The sequence below is a fragment of the Scyliorhinus torazame genome, chromosome 4 (genome assembly GCF_047496885.1).
Source record: "Scyliorhinus torazame isolate Kashiwa2021f chromosome 4, sScyTor2.1, whole genome shotgun sequence".
Lineage (NCBI taxonomy): Eukaryota > Metazoa > Chordata > Chondrichthyes > Carcharhiniformes > Scyliorhinidae > Scyliorhinus > Scyliorhinus torazame.
This window is the reverse complement of record NC_092710.1, coordinates 270,392,442-270,416,466: the sequence shown is the minus strand read 5'-3', so window position 1 is coordinate 270,416,466 and position 24,025 is coordinate 270,392,442. Positions and strand designations below refer to the sequence as shown.

General features: G+C 49.6%; 1 protein-coding gene across 1 annotated transcript in view; it reads left to right on the top strand.

Moving 5' to 3' along the window:
• LOC140411729 (uncharacterized) overlaps nucleotides 1–24,025 on the top strand; it is an 80,089-nt gene that overhangs the window by 35,718 nt on the left and 20,346 nt on the right. The window contains exons 3-4 of the mRNA XM_072500733.1: nucleotides 1,454–1,561; nucleotides 5,141–5,343. Of these exons, the coding sequence (XP_072356834.1) occupies nucleotides 1,454–1,561; nucleotides 5,141–5,343 (311 nt within the window). The remainder of the gene's footprint in view (nucleotides 1–1,453; nucleotides 1,562–5,140; nucleotides 5,344–24,025) is intronic.

Genomic DNA, 24,025 nt, shown 5'->3' with positions numbered 1-24,025 from the left:
GTATAATATGTATAGGTCGTTGCTATTAATAATTGTATATTGGACTGTTAAATCATATTTTTGGAGAGTGTTTATCTGAGACAAGGCAGTTGCCATTTAGTTTTAGTTTTAGTTTTTGTTATATATTATTTATTCTTTGTTTATAAAACAGGTCATTGTTATTTATACGGTTATATTATTGTGTAAAGGATACACAATGTACTGTGATGGTTGACCAAAAATTTTCAATAAAACATTAAAAAAAAAAAAGAAAATAGCTTTGAAAATAGCACCCAATCCATTTTAAAATTTAGAGTACCCAGTTATTTTTTTTCCAATTAAGGGGCAATTTAGCGTGGCCAATCCAGCTACCCTACACATCTTTGGGTTGTGTGGGTGAAACCCACGCAGACACGGGGAGAATGTGCAAACTCCACATGGACAGTTACCCGGGGCCGGGATCGAACCCAGGTCCTCAGCACCATAGGCAGCAGTGCTAACCACTGCGCCACCGTGCCGCCCGGCCCAATACATTGTTGAAGTGAAATTCCATTCACTGAGATTCTTCTGAAAAAATAACAAGCTCCTGCTCTCCCATCAGACCGGATTTTGCTCAACACACACCACAGGGCAAATGAAAATTGCAGGACAATGTGGAAAATGTATCAGTTAAAGTAGTGTGCTTTAGCCATCAAACACTAACCAAAACTTAGAGCTCGATGCAGAGAAAGAAGAGATTTAGCAGGATGAATCTCCACCCATTTTTCTGCGGCACTTTCCCCCCCCCCCAATTAAGGGGCAATTCAGCGTGTCCAATCCACCTAACCTGCACATCTTTGGGTCGTGGGGGTAAAGCCCACGCAGACACGGGGAGAATGTGCAAACTCCACACAGACAGTGACCCAGGGCCGGGATTGAACCCAGGTCCTCGGCGTCGTGAGGCAGCAGTGCTAACCACTGCACCACCATGCCTCCCCTGTTTCTGAGCCAATTACAATGACACAAGTAGTTATAACTTTCTAACCGTAAAGCACTATAAATGTAAAACTATTGACAGATTTTATTTGGAAAAGTGATCCTCCTGATGGATGGATGTTGCCTATAAATCATAATTTTAATCTGCTTTCACTTTGTACTGTCAGTGGTAAATACCGTCTTTACTTTGCTCCATACTGCTGCTCACTTACTTCAAACAGAAGATGAAATAATCTGAGCCACAGGCTCACCTGGCTGTTATCAATGTTGCACCAAACTAGGTATTGTTTATGGGGAAAACACTTTTCACTCTCTGCCTAAGATTAAGATTAATACATGGTAAATTGTACCCAATGAGGAGAAATGGATGTGAACAGTTAATGATGTCTGTCAAAACTCCCTACTCGTAAAGATTTAAAACTAATAGACATGATGTTTCCTAAGAAGTGAACAGAGTGAATAGCACTTGTTACTCGTTTTTGTGTTAATGCTTGTCCAGGCCGAAATGGAGAAAGAAGAGGCAGTAAAAAATGCTTTGCTTGAGGCTGAACAGAAAAAGAAAAAGGAGATAGAGATATTGAAGAAGGAACACATGAATGCAGTAAAGGTAGGTGTGACATTATACAAATGTCCAGCATGTGAAGAGTCAATGTTATGTTAAAACTAGCCACTAGAGGGAGCTATGAGACAGTACTATAAATTGCACTGACTCTTGGATCTTTGGGAGAGTGAGCTGGAGAGGGTACATGAGAGTTGAGAGGAGATTGGAGTAGAGTGCATTGTAGAGCTAATAACATAGACTATAATTGTAGTTAGAATATAGAGATAGTGTTAGTGAGTGTAATTTAATAATGTTTGTTTACCATATGAATAAGTGTCGAATTCTAAATCAAGTAGTGTAAATAAAATTAGTTTAGTTCATACGCTTTCCATCCTGAAGTCAACCTCACAAAGATCACCACATGGTACCAGAAGTGTGATCCTAAAGAGTAAGCAATAATGAAAGAAAAAAGAAAAAATAATCGCACCGCTGCACATCTCAGGATCTGCAAGAAAGCACCGAGAGCAACATGGAAGCTGTAACGAAACCTGATCACTTCAAAATGTCCGATAAACTTAGCTTGAATCGAAAAAGCTTCAAGCAACAAATGAAGTTTTTCTATTTGCCTCTGCACTTGAATCAGCTCCTTATAAAAGAAAAATAGCCCTCCTACTAAATCTGGCAGGTCCGCAGGTGTTTGAACTGTTTAATTTGTTTGAATTTACAAACTACATTTTTTGACTCAACAAGAGAAACTAAAATATCGACTGAAGTCAGCCAAAATGACATTGGAACGGTATTATTACAAAAATCAGACGACTCTTGGAAACCAGTTGCATATGCATCTCGCTCTAAGATCCAGACGAAGCAGAGATATGCTCAAATTGAAAAAGAATGTTTAGACCTAGTAATGGGCATCCAAAAATTTCACGATTACGTGTATGGTCTACCACATTTTATTGTAGAGACTGATCATCGCCTGCTGGTGAACATCATTAAGAAAGATCTGAATGACATGTCACCACGCATTCAGCACATGATGATGAAACTGCGTGGTATGGTTTTGAATTAGTTAATACACCAGGCAAAGAGTTAGTCCTTGCAGATGCACTACCCAGAGCCACGGTGTACAGTGATATAAAAGCAGTTGATGAAGCACAAGCAAACTTTATTGCTGCCATGTTACTTATAACAGATGCTAAATCACAGTTAATCAAGGAAGAAACTGACAAAGATGCTGCACTTCAGCAAGTGAGTCAATACCTACGTGATGGATGGCTGAAAGGCAAATGTACCAGCTATCGCAACGTAAAGGATGACCTGACAGTCATCAACGGATTTCTGCTAAAAGGGGATAGGGGATCGAATTGTAACTCCTTCCTGTCTCAGACAGAACATTTTAGAGCAAATACATGAAGGTCATCAGGTAACCGAGAAATGTCGACGCAGAGCAAGACAATCGGTATACTGGCCGGGGATAAATGCAGATGTGGACAATTTTATAACGGAATGTTGTGTGTGTCAGATGCATCAACCGGCACAGTGCAAACAAACCTTGGTGGAAAGTGAACTCATCACACAACCATTCGTAAAGGTCGCCATTGATTTATTTTACTTCAGACCAAAGATGTGTCACGGATAATGGACCATGCTTTAGCAGCGTGGAATGGTTACAATTTGCTAACAAATACAACTTCGCACATGTAACATCTAGCCCACTGTATCCACAAGCCAATGGTAAAGCTGAAAAAGGGGTTGGAATTGTGAAGCAGCTCTTTAAAAAACCATTAAATGACAAGAAGGAACTGGGCAGCACGGTGGTGCAGGGGTTACCATTGCTCCTCACGGCGCCGAGGTCCCAGGTTTGATCCTGGCTCTGGGTCACTGTCATGTGGAGTTTACACATTCTCCTCGTGTTTCGTGGGTTTTGCCCCCACAACCCAAAGATGAACAGGGTAGGTGGATTGGCCATGCTAAATTGTCCCTTAATTGGAAAAAATGAATTGGGTACTCTAAATGTATATTTAAAAAAAGATGACAAGAAGGACTTTGCATTAGCACTATTGTCAGCACAATTATTAATGGGAAGAAAATATTTTGAACAGTGGTGTTATATAACTTCTAACGTGTGCTTAGCAGCGAGTCTCAGAATTTCACTTCCATTACTCTTATGCAGCTATATCTTTTGTATATTGCTATGGCTAGAGTTGTGCACCTTAATGCATTAATATGCTTCCTGGTGAAGGATTTACATTCTGTTCAGCTTTGGCTCAGTGTTACTGCACTACTTCCAAGACTGAGCTGGATAAAGTTCAAACATATTTCCTCTTTCTGCATTTGACCTTGTCCACGAATCAAGTCCACAAAGGGCATTCTGTTCCAACAACCTACAATCAGTCAGTGTAAGATATTCAGGAGCAGACCAAGGGGTTCTGGCCTCCAGATTAATTTATGTAATACATTTTGATGTTTATTTCTGTTGCTTCATGATGCTCTTAATGTCAGCATGTTCATACCGGGGATTCACTGCAAAACGAAATGCCAAGTATGATTCATACACCACCACCAGCTTATGTCACCACATTGTCACTTCAGTTTTACACGTGAACCATAAAGAAAGGTAGGGAAGTACTGTACGGTATAACAGAAAGTGCTGGGAAAACTCAGTAGATGTGGCAGCATCAAGTATGATATAGAATTCCTATGAAGGAGACCATTCGGCCCATAGAATCTGCAACAACTCTGAGAGGGTACCCTACCTAGGCCCACTCCCCTGCCCTATCCCCGTAACCTGATAACTCCACCTAACCTGCACACTAAGGGGAAATATAGCATGGCCAATCCACTTAACCTGCACATCTTTGGACTGTGGGAGGAAACTGGAGTCACCCAAGGCTGGAATTGAACCCTAGTCCCTGGTGCTGTGAGGCAGCAGTGCTAGCCACTGTGCTACCGTGCTGCCCCATTTGCTTTGGTGTCTGTTCTTCAGAACTCCATTCCATTACTAAAGTGTTTTGGTTTACCAGTGGGTTTCGTGGGAGACTATAGAATGTGGATTGCTCTGCACAGTTCTTTACCTGATGTGATTCTTGACCTCACAGTTATAATGGGGCAGTAAGATGCTGTTCTGGGATACTTTATCCAAGAGGTGATAAGGGCAGCACGGTAGCACAAGTGGCTAGCACTGTGGCTTCACAGCGCCAGGGTCCTAGGTTCGATTCGATGTCTGTGCGGAGTCTGCACGTTCTCCCCGTGTCTGCGTGGGTTTCCTCCGGGTGCTCCGGTTTCCTCCCACAGTCCAAAGACGTGCAAGTTTTGTTCTATGTTCATTTGTGAGGTGAAACAGGCTATCAGCAGGTTACGCAAAATGTAAAGAATCGAATCACAATCAGTTGTCATCGTATGCTGGCCTGACTAGTTCTGTATTTTGAACTATGCTGTAATATTGGAGACTGAATTAGCAAAGTCTACCAGACCAACTCACTTTGTAACAGGCTGACTGAATAATTTATCTCATGATAGAAATCTTGTTGTAACTCATGGTTTGGAACAAAAGTGTTCCTTTTCAGTTTGGCATTTGATTTCCGGGCTCTGTAGATCTTTGTCTCTTGATAAAGCTGCTTGACCCAACATTCTGTTTATTAGGAAGCAATACGGAAAACTGAGGCTAAAATGCAATGGCAACAAGAGCTGCAGGTGAGAAAGGAGCGTGAACTTGGAAAACAACGCCTAGCTCATGAAATCCAGCAGACACTTTATAAGTGTGAAATTCAAAAGGCAAAGGCTTTAGATGAAGCAATAGAAAAAGAACAGGAAATTTCAACCCATGTTCTTCATCAACTGGTAACGTAAGTTCTTGTTCTCAGCATTGTGTCAGATCTATGCCATATTCGCTGCAGGTGCCTCAGTAGTAAATGGAGTAGCTATGCATCTGGCTCTCTGCTGACCTGTGCTTCCCATTGTTACCAGGTAGATGTACCATTACCGTTTGTTATTGTTAGCGGCAGCTTGGTGGGTTTCCTAAGCTAGGGATCATCTTGGCATGCCTTTCTCCATGCAGTGCCACAGGAAACAAGACATATAGTTCCAGCTAAGCCTCTGGTATCAGGGTTACTGAGACATTGGCATATATTTGAAATGCCATTGGGAAGTTTTCCCAGCATATTTTGGGAATAGGAGCCTTTGCATTCACAATCATCACAATTGTGGATAGCACAATTGCTTTACAGCTCCATGGTCCCAGATTCGATTCCGGCTTGGGTCACTGTCTGCGGCGTCTGCACATCCTCCCCGTGTGTGTGGGTTTCCTCCGGGTGCTCCGGTTTCCTCCCACAGCCCAAAGATGTGCAGGTTAGGTGGATTGGCCATGGAAAAATTGCCCTTAGTGTCCAAATTTGCCCTTAGTGTTGGGTGGGGTTACTGGGTTACTGGGGATAGGGTGGAGGTGTTGACCTTGTGTAGGGTGCTCTTTCCAAGAGCCAGTGCAGACTTGATGGGCCGAATGGCCTCCTTCTGCACTGTAAATTCTATGTAAATTCTATGTAAATCTGCCAACGTGAGTTCTGCTGCCTTATATCCTCAGATCCAGGTATGGGACCACTATTGAATTGCATGGTTCACTTCCCACACAACCAAAGTACTTGGCAGCCCTCCAAATAGAGTAAAAGAGACAACCAGAAATCCTGCCAGAGACAAGAGCAGTACTTCTTCAAAGTAGGCTTTCCTGGAAGAGAAGTGGCAGAGGATTATTCTTCAGTAAAAAACTAAACTTAGTTTTTTAAACTGAAGTTCGACCCATTTCTTTCCACAAATTGAATGTTTTTATGTGTATGATTGATGCATCAAAGAATCAATAAGTGGTGAATCTCTGTTCCTGCCTAAAACAGTGTGCAGAGATTGTAGTCGTGGTGCAGAGGTTAGTATTAGATTTAAAAAGATTTCATTAATTGCAATTGTAACGACCTCCAGTTGGAAACCCTCCAATTTCAAAAATGTCATATGAAACTTGCAATGGAGGCGGATAAGCTTGTGCGCTCCCTGGAAAATATCCACGGATTCCAGTTTGGAACTGCTGCCCCTCCTGGATGATTGTCACAACTGATACATCACACAAACAAGTATCGTTGAATCAAGTTCAATTTATTTGGATCACATGTATCACACAGGCTGTTATGTCACACAGCAAGGTGAAGGTTGGGATGTTGCACCAGCCAGGCTCTGGGTGACTTTTAAGGACAAAGAATATGATTTCAGGAATTGAAGGCTTTATTAAAATAGATGTTTCCCCCAGCAGCGCAGGAACAGAATGCGGCTGTTAGGGAGACACAGGCTCTTATACTCCTCCTTACTGGGCGGAACCAGCAGGCAGGCTTCACCAATGATCTTCATGTCTCAGGTACCTCCCACACCAATGGTCTTACAGCCTCAACCTAGGTACAGTAATACCCCTAATACAGACTGCCACATTCACCCTCTGTTAAAAACAAGTCCGGCGGGGGTGGTGGTCTCGCGTCATACAGTGGTAGAGGTTATGGTGATACCCTTCGGTGGTACAGTGTTTTGCCTTATTACATGTCACAATTATTTACAGTATTCATTTTACATGTACATGTCAGAATGAAGCTATTAGTCGATCGGGGGCCATGGTCGTCCACTGTGATCGTCGCAGTTTCGGCGGTTATGCAGGCGCCGGCGCGGGCATCCGTGGCTCCGGGAGCGTGACTTTGGCTTCTTCGGTAGCTTCATCACCCCTGGGTGGGACCAGTGGAAGATCCGATCCACCTGGAAAGGGGGCAGCCGTGGGGTGCGCCGGTGGGAGGGAGGGTGGGGTTGGTGGGGGAGGGTGGGTGTGGGGGGGTTCCAGCGGGCGCCAGGTCCCGTAGGGAGACCGTATCCTGCCGGCCATCGGGGTACGCAACGTAGACGTACTGAGGGTTGGCGTGAAGGAGATGGACCCTCTCTACCAATGGGTCCGACTTGTGCGCCCGCACATGTTTGCGGAGCAGAATGGGTCCAGGGTGGGAGATATAGGAGGGATGACCGATGTAGGTTCTTTACTCAGAGAGTGGTTAGGGTGTGGAATGGACTACCTGCTGTGATAGTGGAGTCGGACACTTTAGGAACTTTCAAGCAGTTATTGGATAGGCACATGGAGCACACCAGAATGACAGGGAGTGGGATAGCTTGATCTTGGTTTCGGACAATGCTCGGCACAACATCGAGGGCCGAAGGCCCTGTTCTGTGCTGTACTGTTCTATGTTCTAGGAGCTGCCAGCCATGTTGGGAGCAAGGTCTCGGAGGAGGACTTCCTAGAGAAGACCAGGAGATGTTCATGAGGTGTTTCATTTGTTGTGGTACACAGCAGTGATCGGATGGAGTGGAGTGCATCAGGAAGCACCTCCTGCCAGCGGGAGACTGGGAGATTCCTGGACCGTAGGGCCAGTAGGACGGTCTTCCAGACCATTCCGTTCTGCCTCTCTACCTGTCCGTTTCCCCGAGGGTTATAATTGGTCGTCCTGCTCGAGACGATGCCCTTGCTGAGCAGGAATTGATGCAGTTCATCGCTCATGAAGGAGGACTTCCTATCGCTGTGTATGTAGGCGGGGAAACCGAACAGGGTAAAGATACTGTGGAGAGCTTTTATGATGGTGGCTGCGGTCATGTCGGGGCAGGGGATGGCGAATGGGAACCGGGAGTATTCGTCAATCACGTTCAAGATGTACGTGTTGCAGTCAGTGAAGGGGAGGGGGCCTTTGAAGTCCATACTGAGGCGTTCAAAGGGATGGGAAGCCTTTATCAGGTGCGCTTTCTCTGGCATGCAGAAGTGCGGCTTGCACTCCGCGCAGATTTGGCAGTTCCTGGTGACGGTCCTGACCTCCTCGAGGGAGTAGGTCAGGCTGCGGGTCTTGATAAAATGGAAGAATCGAGTGACCCCCGGGTGGCAGAGGTCCTCATGGAGGGCCCGGAGTCGGTCCACTTGTGCGTTGGCACATGTGCCGCGGGATAGGGCATCAGGAGGCTCATTTAGCTTCCCGGGATGATACAGGATTTCATAGTTGTAGGTGGAGAGCTCGATCCTCCACCATAAGATCTTATCATTCTTTATCTTGCCCCGCTGTGTGTTATTGAACATGAAAGCTACCGACCGTTGGTCAGTGATGATCATGAATCTCCTGCCAGCCAGGTAGTGCGTGAGAAGAAGGCCACGGGCCTGCCCGCTTGGTTGAGGGTGGCCGCCAGAGCTACGTCGGATGCGTCACTCTCGACTTGGAAGGGAAGGGATTCATCGATTGCGTGCATCATGGCCTTTGCGATGTCCGCCTTTATGCGGCTGAAGGCCTGGTGGGCCTCTGCCGACAGAGGGAAAACTGAGGATAGGATTAGTGGATGGGCCTTGTCCGCATAATCGGGGACCCACTGGGCGTAATATGAAATCAATCCCAGGCAGCGTTTCAGGACCTTGGAGCAGTGGGGAGGGGAAACTCCATGAGGGGGGGTATGCATTCGAGATCTAGGCCTATGACTCCATCATACACAATGTAGCCGATGATGGTTAGACGGTCGGTGCTGAACACGCATTTGTCCTTGTTGTAGATCAAGTTAAGGGTTTTTGCGGTATGGAGGAATTTGCGGAGGTTGGCGTCGTGGTCCTGCTGGTCATGACCGCAGATGGTGACATTGTCGAGGTACGGAAACGTGGCCCGTAAATCGTACCGGTCAACCATTCGGTCCATCTCCCGTTGGAAGACCGAGACTCCATTTGTGATACCGAAGGGAACCCTTAGGAAGTGGTAGAGCCGCCCATCTGCTTTGAATGCAGTGTACTTGCGGTCGTCTGGGCGGATGGGGTGCTGGTGGTAGGCGGATTTGAGGTCCACCGTGGAAAAGACTTTATATTGTGCAATCTGATTGACCAAATCAGATATGCGGGGGAAAGGGTACGCTTTGAGCTGCGTATACCTGTTTAAATGGTCTGACTATAATCAGTGACCATCCTGTGCTTCTCCCCGGTCTTTACAACCACTACTTGAGCTCTCCAAGGGCTGTTGCTAGCCTCGATAACACCTTCCTTCAGTAGCCGCTGGACTTCCAACCTAATGAAGGTCTGTTCCTGGGCACTGTACCGTCTGCTCCTGGTGGCGACGGGTTTGCAATCCGGGGTGAGGTTCGCAAAAAGGGAAGGCGGGTCGACCTTGAGGGTCGCGAGGCTGCAGACAGTGAGGGGGGTATAGGGCCACCAAATTTAAAAGTTAAGCTCTGGAGGTTACATTGGAAGTCTAACCCGAGGAGCGTGGCAGCGCAGAGGTGAGGGAGGACGTAAAGTCAGAAATTTTTTAATTCTCTTCCCTGGACCGTGAGGTTCGCTATGCAGAACCCCTTGATCTCTACAGAGTGAGACCCGGAGGCCAGGGAGACTTTTTGGTTAACTGGGTGTATGGGAAGAGAACAGCGCCTTACCGTGTTGGGGTGTATGAAGCTCTCTGTGCTCCCAGAGTCGATCAGGCAGGATGTTTTGCGGCCGTTGATGAGTACGGTCGTCGTCGCGGTCGAGAGTGTTCGGGGCCGAGACTGGTCCAGGGTCACCGAGGCGAGTCGTGGTACAAATTGGAGATTTTCCTCGGGCGGTGTGTGGTCATCCGAATCGGCGTCCTGAGACTCCAGCCAAGATGGCGCGCCCACGGGTCGCACCATGGCTGGGGGTGGGCAAGATGGCGGCGCCCACGCATCGCACGTGGTCCCTGGGGAACAAGATGGCGGCGCCCGGGGCCCGCATATGGCTGGGGAAAAAGAAGATGGCGGCGCCTGCGGCCCACACATGGCCCGTGGAGAGAGTTGTGGTGGCGGCCCCGGTTCGCTCCCGGAGACAGCGGCAACCGCCCTGGCCTGGCATACTGCCACAAAATGGCCCCTTTTGCCACAACCTTTGCAGGTGGAGGAGCGGGCCGGGCAGCACTGCCGGGGATGCTTGGCTTGCCCGCAAAAATAACAGCGGAGCCCCCCGGGGTTGCCTGGTAGCAGCGCGGCAAAAGCTTGTGGGGGGGTTGGGGGTTGCATCGGGGTCGGCCGCGGGTGGGTTCCACGCTGCCCAAGGGGCTGCCACGTGGTCGGGAACGTACGCCTGGGTGTTTCGGGAGGCCACGTCCAGGGAGCTAGCAAGGGCCCGTGCCTCCTTGAGGCCTAGTGTCTCTTTCTCCAGCAGCCGCTGACAGATTTGGGAGGACAGCAGACCTGCAACGAATGTGTCCCAGATTAAAAGTTCTGTGTGGTCGCTGGCTGAAACTTGCGAGCAGTCACAGTTCCTACCCAGTACCAGGAGCGCGCGGTAGAATTCATCCAGCGATTCCCCCAAAATTTGTCGCCTTGTCGCTAGCAGATGTCGGGCGTAAACCTGGTTTACTGGGCGAATGTAGTGTCCTTTCAACAGGGCCATCGCGGCCTCAAAATTGTCCGCACCTTCGATGAGGGTGTAGATCTCTGGGCTCACCCTCGAGTGGAGAACTTGCAGTTTCTGGTCCTCTAGTCGTGGCCGTCCTGAGGTACCCTTTGAAGCACGGCAGCCAGTGTTTGAAGGTTGCCGCTGAGTTTGCTGCATGGGAGCTGAGTTGCAGACACTCCGGCTTGATTCGGAGCTCTATTCTTTAAAATCTAGTCCAATAAATTGGGGCTCGATCAATAACTCCAGAAGCGAGATTGGATGATAATTGAAGGCTTTATTGGACTAGATGTTTCCCCCAGCAGCGCAGGTACAGAATGCGGCTGCTAGGAAGACACAGACTCTTATACTCCGCCTTACTGGACGGAACCAGCAGGCAGGCTTCACCAATGATTTTCATGTCTCAGGTACCTCCCACACCAATGGACTTACAGCCTCAACCTAGGTACCGTAATACCCCTAATACAGACTACCACATAGTGGGAATTTTGGTTTTGGATATGTAGTTACAAGGTTTGCAAGTGTTTTGTTATTGCACATGTTGGTCTTTCTTTTGTTATGGTCAATGAGCAATGAGGGAATGGCCCGAGTCCTGGGTTCCTATGTCCTGCTGGAGAGCGGGTGGGAGGGGGCTCTAGCTGGGGGGGGTGCCTGGGTAGAGGCTTTCCAAAGAGCGAAGGGGAGAAGCGGTGTGGGGTGAGAGATAATTTGGGCGGTGTAGGTGGGGTCCTTTTGTGTAGTTCTCCAGGTGGGAATTGCCATGCTGGCTGGGATGTTCATAAACGGAATTAGTGTGAGGAAGGGGGCTGTGGCGAGTAGCCAGAAAGTGGGGGGAAGCAGTTATCTAGCAGAGGGGAGGTAGGAGGGGAGTTGGTTGGATGGGTGGTTTAAAGGGGAGAGGAAGGAGCAGTTGCGGGTGTGGGGGGAGTCAGGCGGAGCTGGGAGGGGAATGTGCTGGGGACTGTGGCAGGGTGTAGGTGAGAATGGAGGGGACAGCCATTTTGGGTGATTTCAGGTAAGAGAGGGGACTGGAAGTAGGGAGATTTTTTGTGTTAAGTTGGGATGGCAGACCTTAATAGAGGGAGGGTTCAGAAACCTCCGGTGAGGATAGTGACAAGGAATGTGCGGGAGCTGAATGGCCCGATTAAACAATCCTGGGTGTTTGCACACTTGAAAACTTTAAAAGCGGATGTGGTTTTCCTGCAGGAGACTGATCTGCGGGTAAAAAAACAGACGAGGTTAAGAAAGGGTTGGATGGGGCAGCATGGTGGTGCAGTGGTTAGCACTGATGCCTCACAGCACTGAGGTCCCAGGTTCAATCCTGGCTCTGGGTCACTGTCCGTGTCGATTTTGCACATTCTCCCCGTGTTTGCGTGGATTTCGCCCCCACAACCCAATGATGTGCAGGGCAGGTGGATTGGCCACACTAAATTGCCCCTTAATTGGAAAAATGAATTGGGTAGTCTAAATTTTTTTTAAAAGAAAGGATTAGGTGGGGTAGATGTTCCACTCATGGTTTGATTCCAAGTTGAGAGGGGTTGCGATTTTGTTTATTAAAAGGGTGGTATTTGTAGTGGCCAGCGAGGTACGAGACCCAGGAGGGGGTACATGATGGTGAGTGGAGTTTTGACGAGGGCGTCAGTTGTTAGAGTGAATGTTTATGCCCCCAACTGGGAGAATGTAGAATTTGTTAAGATGTTGGCGTCCATCCCGGAACTGGATTCGCATCAACTGATAATGGGAGGTAATTTTAGTTTGTGTTAGATCCCAGGGTGGATAGGTCTAGCTCCAAGTTGTTGGCCAAGCTGGGAATGGCAAAGGAGCTGGGGCTGTTCATGGATCAGATGGGGGGTGGACCCGTAGAGCTTTAGGCATCCAGGAGAGAAGGGGTTTTCCTTCTTCTCCCATGTGCATTAGGTATACTCCCGAATAGACTTTTTCGTGGTGGGGAAATCAATAATTCCAGGGATTGTAGGAGAGGAATAGGCAACGATTGTGAGTTCAGATCACGCGCCACATTATGTGGACATGAGGTTCGAAATGGACCATGCTCATGATAGTTCGATTCGACGCCCCTGGTGGACATGAAGTTCTGTGCGAAGATGGCCTCGGATACAGAGGACTACGTGGAGCTGAATCAAAACGGGGAGCTCTCACTCTCCACGTTTTGGGAGGTAATATACAGGGACAAGGTTGAGAGGACGGAAAGACAGAGGTTAGTGGATGCCATAGTTGAAGTGGACCAACGGTACTCGGTGGCCTCGACCAGAAAGTTGTCAGCAGAAAGGAGGAAGTTACAAGGTGAGTTTGAACTAATGATGACAGGGAAGGCAGTGGGCCAGCTTCGTCACTCAAGGGGAGTGTTCTATGAGTATGGGAAGGAGGCCAGCCGCCTGTTAGCCCATCAGTTGGGTCGGCAGTCAGCCGCGAGGGAGTTAGTGCAGGTGAGGGATGATGGGAGGGGTAGTTGCAGCACCGGAGACAATTAACATTCAAAGTTTGTTTTAAATTTAGCGTGTCCAATTAAGGGCAATTTAGCATGGCCAGTTCACCTACCCTGCTCATCTTTTTGGGTTGTGGGGGTGAGCCCCACGCAGTCACGAGGAGAATGTGCAAACTCCACAGGGACAGTGACCTTGCAGCCGGGATTGATCCCAGGACCTCAGTGCCGTGAAACAGCAGAGCTAACCATTGCACCACCGTGCCGCCCTGCATTCAAATACTTTTACCGGGGGCTGTGTAGGTCCGCGCCCCGGGGGGAAGAAGTGGAGATGGGACACCTTTTAGATGGGTTGGTAGGCCCAGAGGTGGAGCGGGGTAAGGTACATGGATTGGAGGTGCACTGGGACTGCATGAGATATTGGAGTCCTTCAGGCTGATGCAATCGGATAAGACGTCAGGGGTTTTCCGGTGGAATTTTATGAACTATTTCTGGCAGTGTTCTATTGACAGGCAGGTAGCCCAGGATTCGGAGAGCATTTCTGCAGAGGGAACGGTGGGTTTGGGGGGAGAGGGGGGCTGTTGCTTCCATAACTGCTATATTTTTAATGGGCGGTAAATGTGGAAAAGGTGCATCGGTGGTGGGAGAAGAGGTCGCGGAATGGGTACGGGTGGAGGAGGCCTCCTGTGCTTAAGGGTCCTGCTGACGGCCCCTCTCTCGATCACCCCGGTTAGATACACTGTTAGCCTTGCAGGATGATCCTGATACAGATTAAGGTGGTTGTGGTAGTACCAGGTATTGCGGTACCTGAGAGACTGATGACCATTGGTTAGACCCAGGAGTCTACCATTGGCTGTATTATGTAGCTCCGCCCTGAAGGTGAGGTATAAGAGATGGTCCCATCCCAGCAGCCTTCACTTTCTGTATCGAAGCTGCTGGGGAAAAGATTCTAGCAGATTAAAGCCTTCAGTTATGGAATCACTTCGTCTTGAGTGTAATTGATTGCGCATCAATTTAATCTGCGACAACTTTAGTTGGAAGGATGGATCTCCGAATCAAACGGGAGTGCCTCCAGCTCAGCCCCCACGCGGATAACTCTGCTGCTATTTTTAAACACTGGCTGGCGTGCTTTAAGGGCTACCTCGACACGGCCGTAGGCACCCCCACGGAAGGACAGAAGATGCATCTCCTGTGCTCCCGGGTCAGCCCTGGGATCTACCCCCTTATCCAGGAGGCAGAGAACTATGCTGCCGCTATCGAACTGCTGGAAGGACATTACATCCGCCCTGTAAACCAGGTCTACGCTCATCACCTGCTTGCGACTAGGCGGCAAAGCCCCGAGGAAACGTTGGAAGATTTCTACCGGGTGCTACTGGTGCTGGGCCAAAACTGTGGCTGCCCGCAAGTTTCGGGGAGCGAGCACATGGAACTTTAAATCAGGGATGCTTTCGTTGCAGGTATGAGCTCCCCCGATATCCGCCGAAGACTCCTAGAAAGGGACACTCTGGAACTTACAGAGGCACGGGCCCTGGCAGGGTCCATGGACGTTGCCTACAAAACTGCACTGTCTTTTGCACCCGATCGCATGGCGGCCCCTTGGGCTGCGTGGCACCCCACAGCGGCAGCCCCTCCCCCTGACCCCGCAGGCCTGCGCGGTGAGACGGCCCGCTAACGCGGGCCACGTGCGACCCACGGGCACGGCCATCTTGCCCCCCGGACTCCACGCTGGACGGGTGGGCGCCGCTATTTTGTCCATCGCCGCCGCCATCGTCTTCATCCCCGGACACCATGTGCGACCCATGGGTGACGCCATCTTGGATGGGGCCCCAGGCCCCCAGCACGGCCGGCTACACGCTGCCCGACCAGAACTTGCAATTGCTTCATCTGGCCTCAGTGACACTGGACCAAAGTCGACCCCGGACACTCGCAACGGCTACAACGACGGTCCTCATCAATGGCCACGAGACGTTGTGCCTGATTGACTCTGGGAGCATGGAAAGCTTTGTTCACCCCGACACGGTAAGGCGCTGTTCACTTGAAATGAAAAAATGAAAATGAAAATCGCTTATTGTCACAAGTAGGCTTCAATGAAGTTACTGTGAAAAGCCCCTCGTCGCCACATTCCGCCGCCTGTTCGGGGAGGCTGGTACGGGAATTGAACCGTGCTGCTGGCCTGCTTGGTCTGCTTTAAGCCAGCGATTTAGCCCAGTGTGCTAAACCAGCCCCTTGTAACCCACCCTGTAAATCAAAGGATCTCCCTGGCCTCCAGGTCACACTCGGTGGAGATAAAGGGGTTCTGCCTAGCGAACCTCACTGTCCAAGGCAGGAAATTCAACAATTTCCGCCTGTCCGTCCTGCCGCACCTCTGCGCGGCTACCCTCCTGGGGCTGGACTTCCAATGCCATTTGCAAAGTCTGACTTTTAAATTTGGCGCATCAGTGGTGCACAGGGCCCACACAGGCTCGCGTGAATGGTTCTTCCCTGAGATAGAGGACAAATGTCAGATGTGCTCAAGGGGGCCTGCAAATCATGTCCATATGTTTTGGTCTTGCCCGAAGGTAGGGGGATTCTGGACCTTGTTCTTTTTGTTTTTAATATATTAAAATTCTTTTTCACACTTTCTCCCAAATTTACACCCAACAATAAACAATAATCAGTAACGAATGTAATGTCAATCCCCATATCAATAACAACGATCCCATCCTCCCACCAAACCCCAAACATTAGCCCGCATGTTAACATAAACAAATGACAAAAAGGAATCAGGAATCACCCACAGTCACCCTTAAAACACACAGCCCCCCCTCCCCCCAACCCTCCCAGCCCCCAACCCCCCTAATGTTCGATGTGATCCAATTCTCGAAAGTGCATAATGAATAACGCCCATGAATTGTAGAACCCCTCCATCCTTCCCCTCAGTTCAAATTTCACCTTTTCAAGCATCAAGAATTCCAGCAAATCCCCCGCCACACCAGGGCACAGGGTGGAGAGGTTGCTCTCCATCCCAACAGGATCCGCCTTCGGGCGATCAACGAGGCGAAGGTGACAACATCAGCCTCCGCACCCGTTTCCAACCCCGGCTGGTCCGACAACCCAAATATGGCCTCCCGAGGTTCCGGGTCCAGTTTCACGTGCACCACTTTAGAGATTACCCTAAATACCTCCTTCCAGTAATCCTGCAGCTTTGGACAGGACCAAAACATATGAACGTGGTTTGCGACCCCCCCCCCACAACGTTCACACACATCTTCTACCCCCTCAAAGAGCCGGCTCATCCTCGCCCTTGTAAGGTGTGCTCATACACCAGCTTCAGCTGTATCAGCCCCAACCTCGCACACGAGGTGGAGGCGTTCACCCTCTGGAGCACCTCACACCAGAACTCCTCCTCCATACCCTCTCCCAACTCTTCCTCCCATTTTGCCTTGATCTCTTCTAGCGGCGCCTTCTCCTCCTCCAAAATAACCCCGTAAACTGGACCTCGTTCTTTAAGACACCGTTGGAGATCGCAGGGGTGATCATGCCCATTAGTGGCGATCTTCAGATTTTCGGAGCTACTGGTGGCCACTCTGATTGCCGGGCAGTGAATCCTATTAGGGTGGAGGTTGGCAGTACCACCAAGGGTGTCGATGTAGTTGGAGGATATTGCGGAGTCCCTACAATTGGCAACAATTAAGTTCACTCTCAGAGGAACAGAAGAGGGGTTTTATGTAAGATGGAGACTGTGTTGGTCTCTATTCAAGGATCTCTTTGTCGCCAGCAGGGTGGGGGAGGTGTTTGGGGGTATTGTGTTAGTTAAGGGGAGAAAATGAGGAAAATTACAAACTTCGTAATTTGGAGTTGTGTCTTTGGATGACTATGTGATTCGTTGATTGTGTTTGGAATAAAATATATATTTTAAAAGGTATGATGGGCAGTCCTAATACCATTCTGATGGCCCCAGTAGTGGGTCCAGTACAATCCTTGTTAAACCATACACAAGTTAACTTCCTCAACTGGCACAGGGTAACATAGGGTACTTAATGTCTGGTTTTCTGTGAAGACATAGAGGCCAACGGTTGTTTCCTTCTTCACACGATCCATCGGTAGAGTTGTGGATGAACATGTCCACGAGATTCGTTGCGACATCAGGGGTCCAGATAGTCACGGTGTTCAGGATCAGCAAATATCCTTTCCAATACATTTTTCCTCACTTATGCATGGAATCTATGTGGACCAAAGTAGTCCCTGCTATTATTTGCAGTTTATTTACAGCACACATCGTTTTTATAAGCACAGTTCTTATTTCATCTAATTGACCTGACTGAGATCGATATCATCGTCTATATGATTCAAATGTCCATCATTCAATAGGCGTGTCCAGGTCGGTGAAAATATCACTTGTCTGGGCGTATGCCTGCCTCTCCATTGTAGGGACGCTACCTGATTCCTTGGTTGATACCTAGAGCTGATCCAGCTGCTGGTGCCGGTAGGGGAAATAACTGCAACAACTGGTACTGGAGCGTGCACAGGAGTAGGTGCATTTACTTGTACCTCTCTAGCGTACAACTTCACCTGCTGGCAGTGACATGCATGCTTGTGCACCGTACCCTTTTAACTGACATGGTGCCATCCAGTTTTCACAGTGTCCAATTAAACCTTGTGGACAGACGGGCTAACCGTGGTACTTTGGGGATACAAAGGTTCCAGGTTTGCATACCTGCATCATGACCTTCTGTCCCACCTCATTTTCTACTGGTTTAACTTTTCCATCAAAATGTGCCTTACGCTGTTTTTCTTTTTCTGCCTCATCTTAACAGCCGCAGCCATTTGTGCTGCTTACACGTTGTTCAGTATCTGTTGTAATGCCTTCTCGTGACTGATAGCTGTCAATTTGGGTTCTGAAAGGTCGATTAGGGTCTCTATTCCTTTCATCGGTCGCCTTTTCATCAAGACACGTGAAGTGAATCCAGTCGCTCCAGATAGAGAACCTCGTACTAACATTAGAACAAAAGGCAAAACTACATTCCATGTGTGGTTATTGTCATGATATTCATGTGAACATCACAGCACATACACGCACACATAAGGATGGACAGATCAATGGACCAATCAACACACACAACACAACAGCCAATCACGGACAAGAGCATACACAGTACAAAGCAGGGAACACGACACAGGAATTTGTTTTATCGTTCAATGTTTCCCCGTTCTTTGTTCATGGTACAACCTCGTTGTTATGTCACACCCGACATCGCCCCTTGTATATAGTTAAACCCCATGTATATGCTGTAAATATTACACACACACACACATTTAGCTACACTCAGTACACATCTCTATTTATTTTTTTAAAAATATATTTTATTCAAAATTTTTGGCCAACCATAACAGTACATTGTGTATCTTTCACACAGTAATATAACAATATAAATAACAATGGCCAGTTTTTTAAACAAGAAATAAAGAATATATAAACAACATCAAAATTAAAAAAAACAAAACTAAATGGCAACTGCCTTGTCCCAAATAAATACCCTCCAAAAAATACAATTCAGCCGTCCAGTATACAATTACCTATAACAACAACCTATACATATTATACTTATACACTAACATCCCTGAGAGTCCTTCTGGTTCCTCCTCCCCCCCCCTTCCCCCCCCCTCCCCCACCCCTGGGTTGCTGCTGCTGTCTTCTTCTTTTCCATTCCCTCTATCTTTCTGTGAGGTATTCGACGAACGGTTGCCACCGCCTGGTGAACCCTTGAGCCGATCCCCTTAGGACGAACTTAATCCGTTCCAGCTTTATAAACCCTGCCATGACATTTATCCAGGTCTCCACACCCGGGGGCTTGGCTTCCTTCCACATCAACAGTATCCTGCGCCGGGCTACTAGGGACGCAAAGGCCAAAACATCAGCCTCTTTCGCCTCCTGCACTCCCGGCTCTTCTGCAACCCCGAATATAGCCAACCCCCAGCTTGGTTCGACCTGGACCCCCACCACCTTCGAAAGCACCTTTCGTCACCCCCACCCAAAACCCCTGTAGTGCCGGACATGACCAGAACATGTGGGTGTCATTCGCTGGGCTTCTCGAGCATCTCGCACACCTATCCTCTACTCCAAAAAATTTACTGAGCCGTGCTCCAGTCATATGCGCCCTGTGTAACACCTTAAATTGTATCAGGCTTAGCCTGGCACACGAGGACGATGAGTTTACCCTTCTTAGGGCATCAGCCCACAGCCCCTCCTCAATCTCCTCCCCCAGCTCTTCCCATTTCCCTTTCAGCTCATCTACCATAATCTCCCCCTCGTCCCTCATTTCCCTATATATGTCTGATACCTTACCGTCCCCCACCCATGTCTTTGAGATCACTCTGTCCTGCACCTCCTGCGTCGGGAGCTGCGGGAATTCCCTCACCTGTTGCCTCGCAAAAGCCCTCAGTTGCATATACCGGAATGCATTCCCCTGGGGCAACCCATATTTTTCGGTCAGCGCTCCCAGACTTGCAAACGTCCCATCTACAAACAGATCTCTCAATTGTGTTACTCCTGCTCTTTGCCATGTTCCAAATCCCCCATCCATTCTCCCCGGAGCAAACCTATGGTTATTTCTTATCGGGGACCACACCGAGGCTCCCGTCTTTCCCCGATGCCGTCTCCACTGCCCCCAAATTTTCAGAGTAGCCACCACCACCGGGCCTGTGGTGTATTTCTTCGGTGAGAACGGCAACGGCGCCGTCACCATAGCTTGTAGGCTAGTCCCCCTGCAGGACGCCCTCTCCAATCTCTTCCACGCCACTCCCTCTTCTTCCCCCATCCACTTACATACCATTGAGATATTGGCGGCCCAGTAGTACTCACTTAGGCTCGGTAGTGCCAGCCCCCCCCTATCCCTACTACGCTGCAAAAATCCCTTCCTCACTCTCGGGGTCTTCCCGGCCCACACAAAACTCATGATACTCTTCTCAATCCTTTTGAAAAAAGCCTTCGTGATCACCACCGGGAGGCACTGAAACACAAAGAGGAATCTCGGGAGGACCACCATTTTAACCGCCTGCACCCTCCCTGCCACTGACAGGGATACCATGTCCCATCTCTTGAAGTCCTCCTCCATCTGCTCCACCAACCGCGTTAAATTTAACCTATGCAATGTACCCCAATTCTTGGCTATCTGGATCCCCAAGTAGCGAAAGTCCCTTGTTACCTTCCTCAGCGGTAAGTCCTCTATTTCTCTGCTCTGCCCCCCTGGATGCACCACAAACAACTCACTTTTCCCCATATTCAGTTTATATCCTGAAAATTCTCCAAACTCCCCAAGTATCCGCATTATCTCTGGCATCCCCTCCACCGGGTCCGCCACATACAACAACAAATCGTCCGCATACAGAGATACCCGGTGTTCTTCTCCTCCCCTGAGTACTCCCCTCCACTTCCTGGAACCACTCAATGCTATTGCCAGGGGCTCTATCGCCAGTGCAAACAATAATGGGGACAGAGGACATCCCTGCCTCGTCCCTCTATGGAGCCGAAAATACGCAGACCCCCGTCCATTCGTGACCACGCTCGCCATCGGGGCCCTATACAGCAGCTGTATCCATCTAATATACTCATCTCCAAAGCCAAATCTCCTCAACACCTCCCACAAATAATCCCACTCCACTCTATCAAATGCTTTCTCGGCATCCATCGCCACCACTATCTCCGCTTCCCCCTCTGGTGGGGGCATCATCATTACCCCTAGCAGCCTCCGTATATTCGTATTCAGCTGTCTCCCCTTCACAAACCCAGTTTGGTCCTCGTGGACCACCCCCGGGACACAATCCTCTATCCTCATTGCCATTACCTTGGCCAGAATCTTAGCGTCTACGTTCAGGAGGGAAATTGGCCTGTAGGACCCGCATTGCAGCGGGTCTTTTTCCTTCTTTAGGAGAAGCGATATCGTTGCCTCTGACATAGCCGGGGGCAGCTGTCCCCTTTCCCTCGCCTCATTAAAAGTTCTCATCAGTAGCGGGCCGAGCAAGTCCACATATTTCCTGAAAATTCAACTGGGAATCCATCCGGTCCCGGGGCCTATCCCGCCTGCATGCTCCTAATTCCTTTCACTACTTCCTCCATTTCGATCTGTGCTCCCAGTCCCACCCTCTCCTGCTCCTCCACCTTAGGAAATTCCAGCTGGTCCAGAAAACACATCATTCTCTCCCTCCCATCCGGGGGCTGAGCTTCATATAATCTTTCATAGAATGCCTTGAACACTCCATTCACTCTCTCCGCTCCCCGCTCCATCTCTCCCTCCTCATCCCTCACTCCCCCTATTTCCCTCGCTGCTCCCCTTTTCCTCAATTGGTGGGCCAGCAACCTGCTCGCCTTCTCCCCATATTCGTACTGTACACCCTGTGCCTTCCTCCACTGTGCCTCTGCAGTACCCGTTGTCAGCAAATCAAATTCTACGTGTAGCCTTTGCCTTTCCCTGTACAGTCCCTCCTCCGGTGCCTCCGCATATTGCCTGTCCACCCTCAGAAGTTCTTGCAGCAACCGCTCCCGTTCCCTACTCTCCTGCTTTCCTTTATGTGCCCTGATTGACATCAGCTCCCCTCTAACCACTGCCTTCAGCGCCTCCCAGACCACTCCCACCTGGACCTCCCCATTATCATTGAGTTCCAAGTACTTTTCAATACACCCCCTCACCCTTAGACACACCCCCTCATCCGCCATTAGTCCCATATCCATTCTCCAGGGTGGACGCCGTTCCTTTTCCTCCCCTATCTCCAAGTCTACCCAGTGTGGAGCGTGATCCGAAATAGCTATCGCCGTATACTCAGCCCCCCTCACCTTCGGGGTCAACGCCCTTCCCAAAACAAAAAAGTCTATTCGCGAATAGACTTTGTGGACATAGGAGAAAAACGAAAACTCCTTGCTCCTAGGTCTGCTAAATCTCCATGGGCCTACTCCTCCCATCTGCTCCATAAAGTCTTTAAGCACCTTGGCTGCTGCCGGCCTCCTTCCAGTCCTGGACCTCGATCTGTCCAGCCCTGGTTCCAGCATCGTGTTAAAATCTCCACCCATTACCAACTTCCCCACCTCTAGGTCCGGGATACGTCCTAACATGCGCCTCATAAAGTTGGCATCATCCCAGTTCGGGGCATATACGTTCACCAAGACCACCGCCTCCCCCTGTAATTTGCCACTCACCATCACGTATCTGCCCCCACTATCCGCCACTATGGTCTTTGCCTCAAACATTACCCGCTTCCCCACTAGTATAGCCACCCCCCTGTTTTTCGCATCTAGCCCCGAATGAAACACCTGCCCCACCCATCCTTTGCGTAGCCTAACCTGGTCTATCAGTTTCAAATGCGTCTCCTGTAACATAACCACATCTGCCTTAAGTTTCTTAAGGTGTGCGAGTACCCGTGCCCTCTTTATCGGCCCGTTCAGCCCTCTCACATTCCACGTGATCAGCCGGGTTGGGGGGCTCTTTACCCCCCCCCCCCCTTGTCGATTATCCATCCCCTTTTATCCAGCTCCTCACCCGGTTCCCACGCAGCTGTGTCCCCCCCAGGCGGTGCCCTCCCGCCCCGCCCACCCCACCCCATACCAGCTCCCCCTTCTCCCCAGCAGCAGCAACCCAGTAAATCCCCCCTCCCACACCCCCCCCCCCCCCCGCTAGATCCCCCACTAGCGTAGTTACACCCCCATGTTGCTCCCAGAAGTCAGCAAACTCTGGCCGACCTCGGCTTCCCCCCGTGACCTCGGCTCGCACCGTGCGATGCCCCCTCCTTCCTGCTTCCCTATTCCCGCCATAATTATCATAGCACGGGAACAAAGCCCGCGCTTCCCTTTTGGCCCCGCCCCCAATGGCCTACGCCCCCAGCTCCTCCACCTCCCTTCCTCCCTCCCCCACAACCTGTGGAAGAGAGAAAAGTTACCGGGTCGCAGGATTAACAACATAAAAATCATCTCTCCCCCCTTTTTCCCCCCTCTTCGCCCCCCATATTCGCCCCACCACTTTGTCTCAAACGTTCTTTTTTAATAACCCGCTTATTCCAATTTCTCTTCAACAATAAATGTCCGCGCCACATCCGCCGTTTCAAAGTAGTGGTGCTTCCCTTGATATGTGACCCACAGTCTTGCCGGCTGCAGCATTCCAAATTTAATCTTCTTTTTATGAAGCACCGCCTTGGCCCGATTAAAGCTCGCCTTCCTTCTCGCCACCTCCGCACTCCAGTCTTGATTTACGCGGATCACCGCGTTCTCCCACCTACTGCTCCGAGTTTTCTTTGCCCATCTGAGGACCATCTCTCTGTCCTTAAAACGGAGGAATCTCACCACTATGGCTCTGGGAATTTCTCCTGCTCTCGGTCCTCGCACCATCACTCGGTATGCTCCCTCCACCTCCAACGGACCCGTCGGGGCCTCCGCTCCCATTAACGAGTGCAGCATCGTGCTCACATATGCCCCGACGTCCGCCCCTTCTGCACCTTCAGGAAGACCAAGAATCCTTAAATTCTTCCTCCTCGCATTATTCTCCAGCACCTCCAGCCTTTCCACACATCGTTTATGGTGTGCCTCGTGCATCTCCGTCTTCACCACCAGGCCCTGTATATCGTCCTCGTTCTCGGCAGCCTTTGCCTTCACGACCCGAAGCTCCCGCTCCTGGGTCTTTTGCTCATCTTTTAG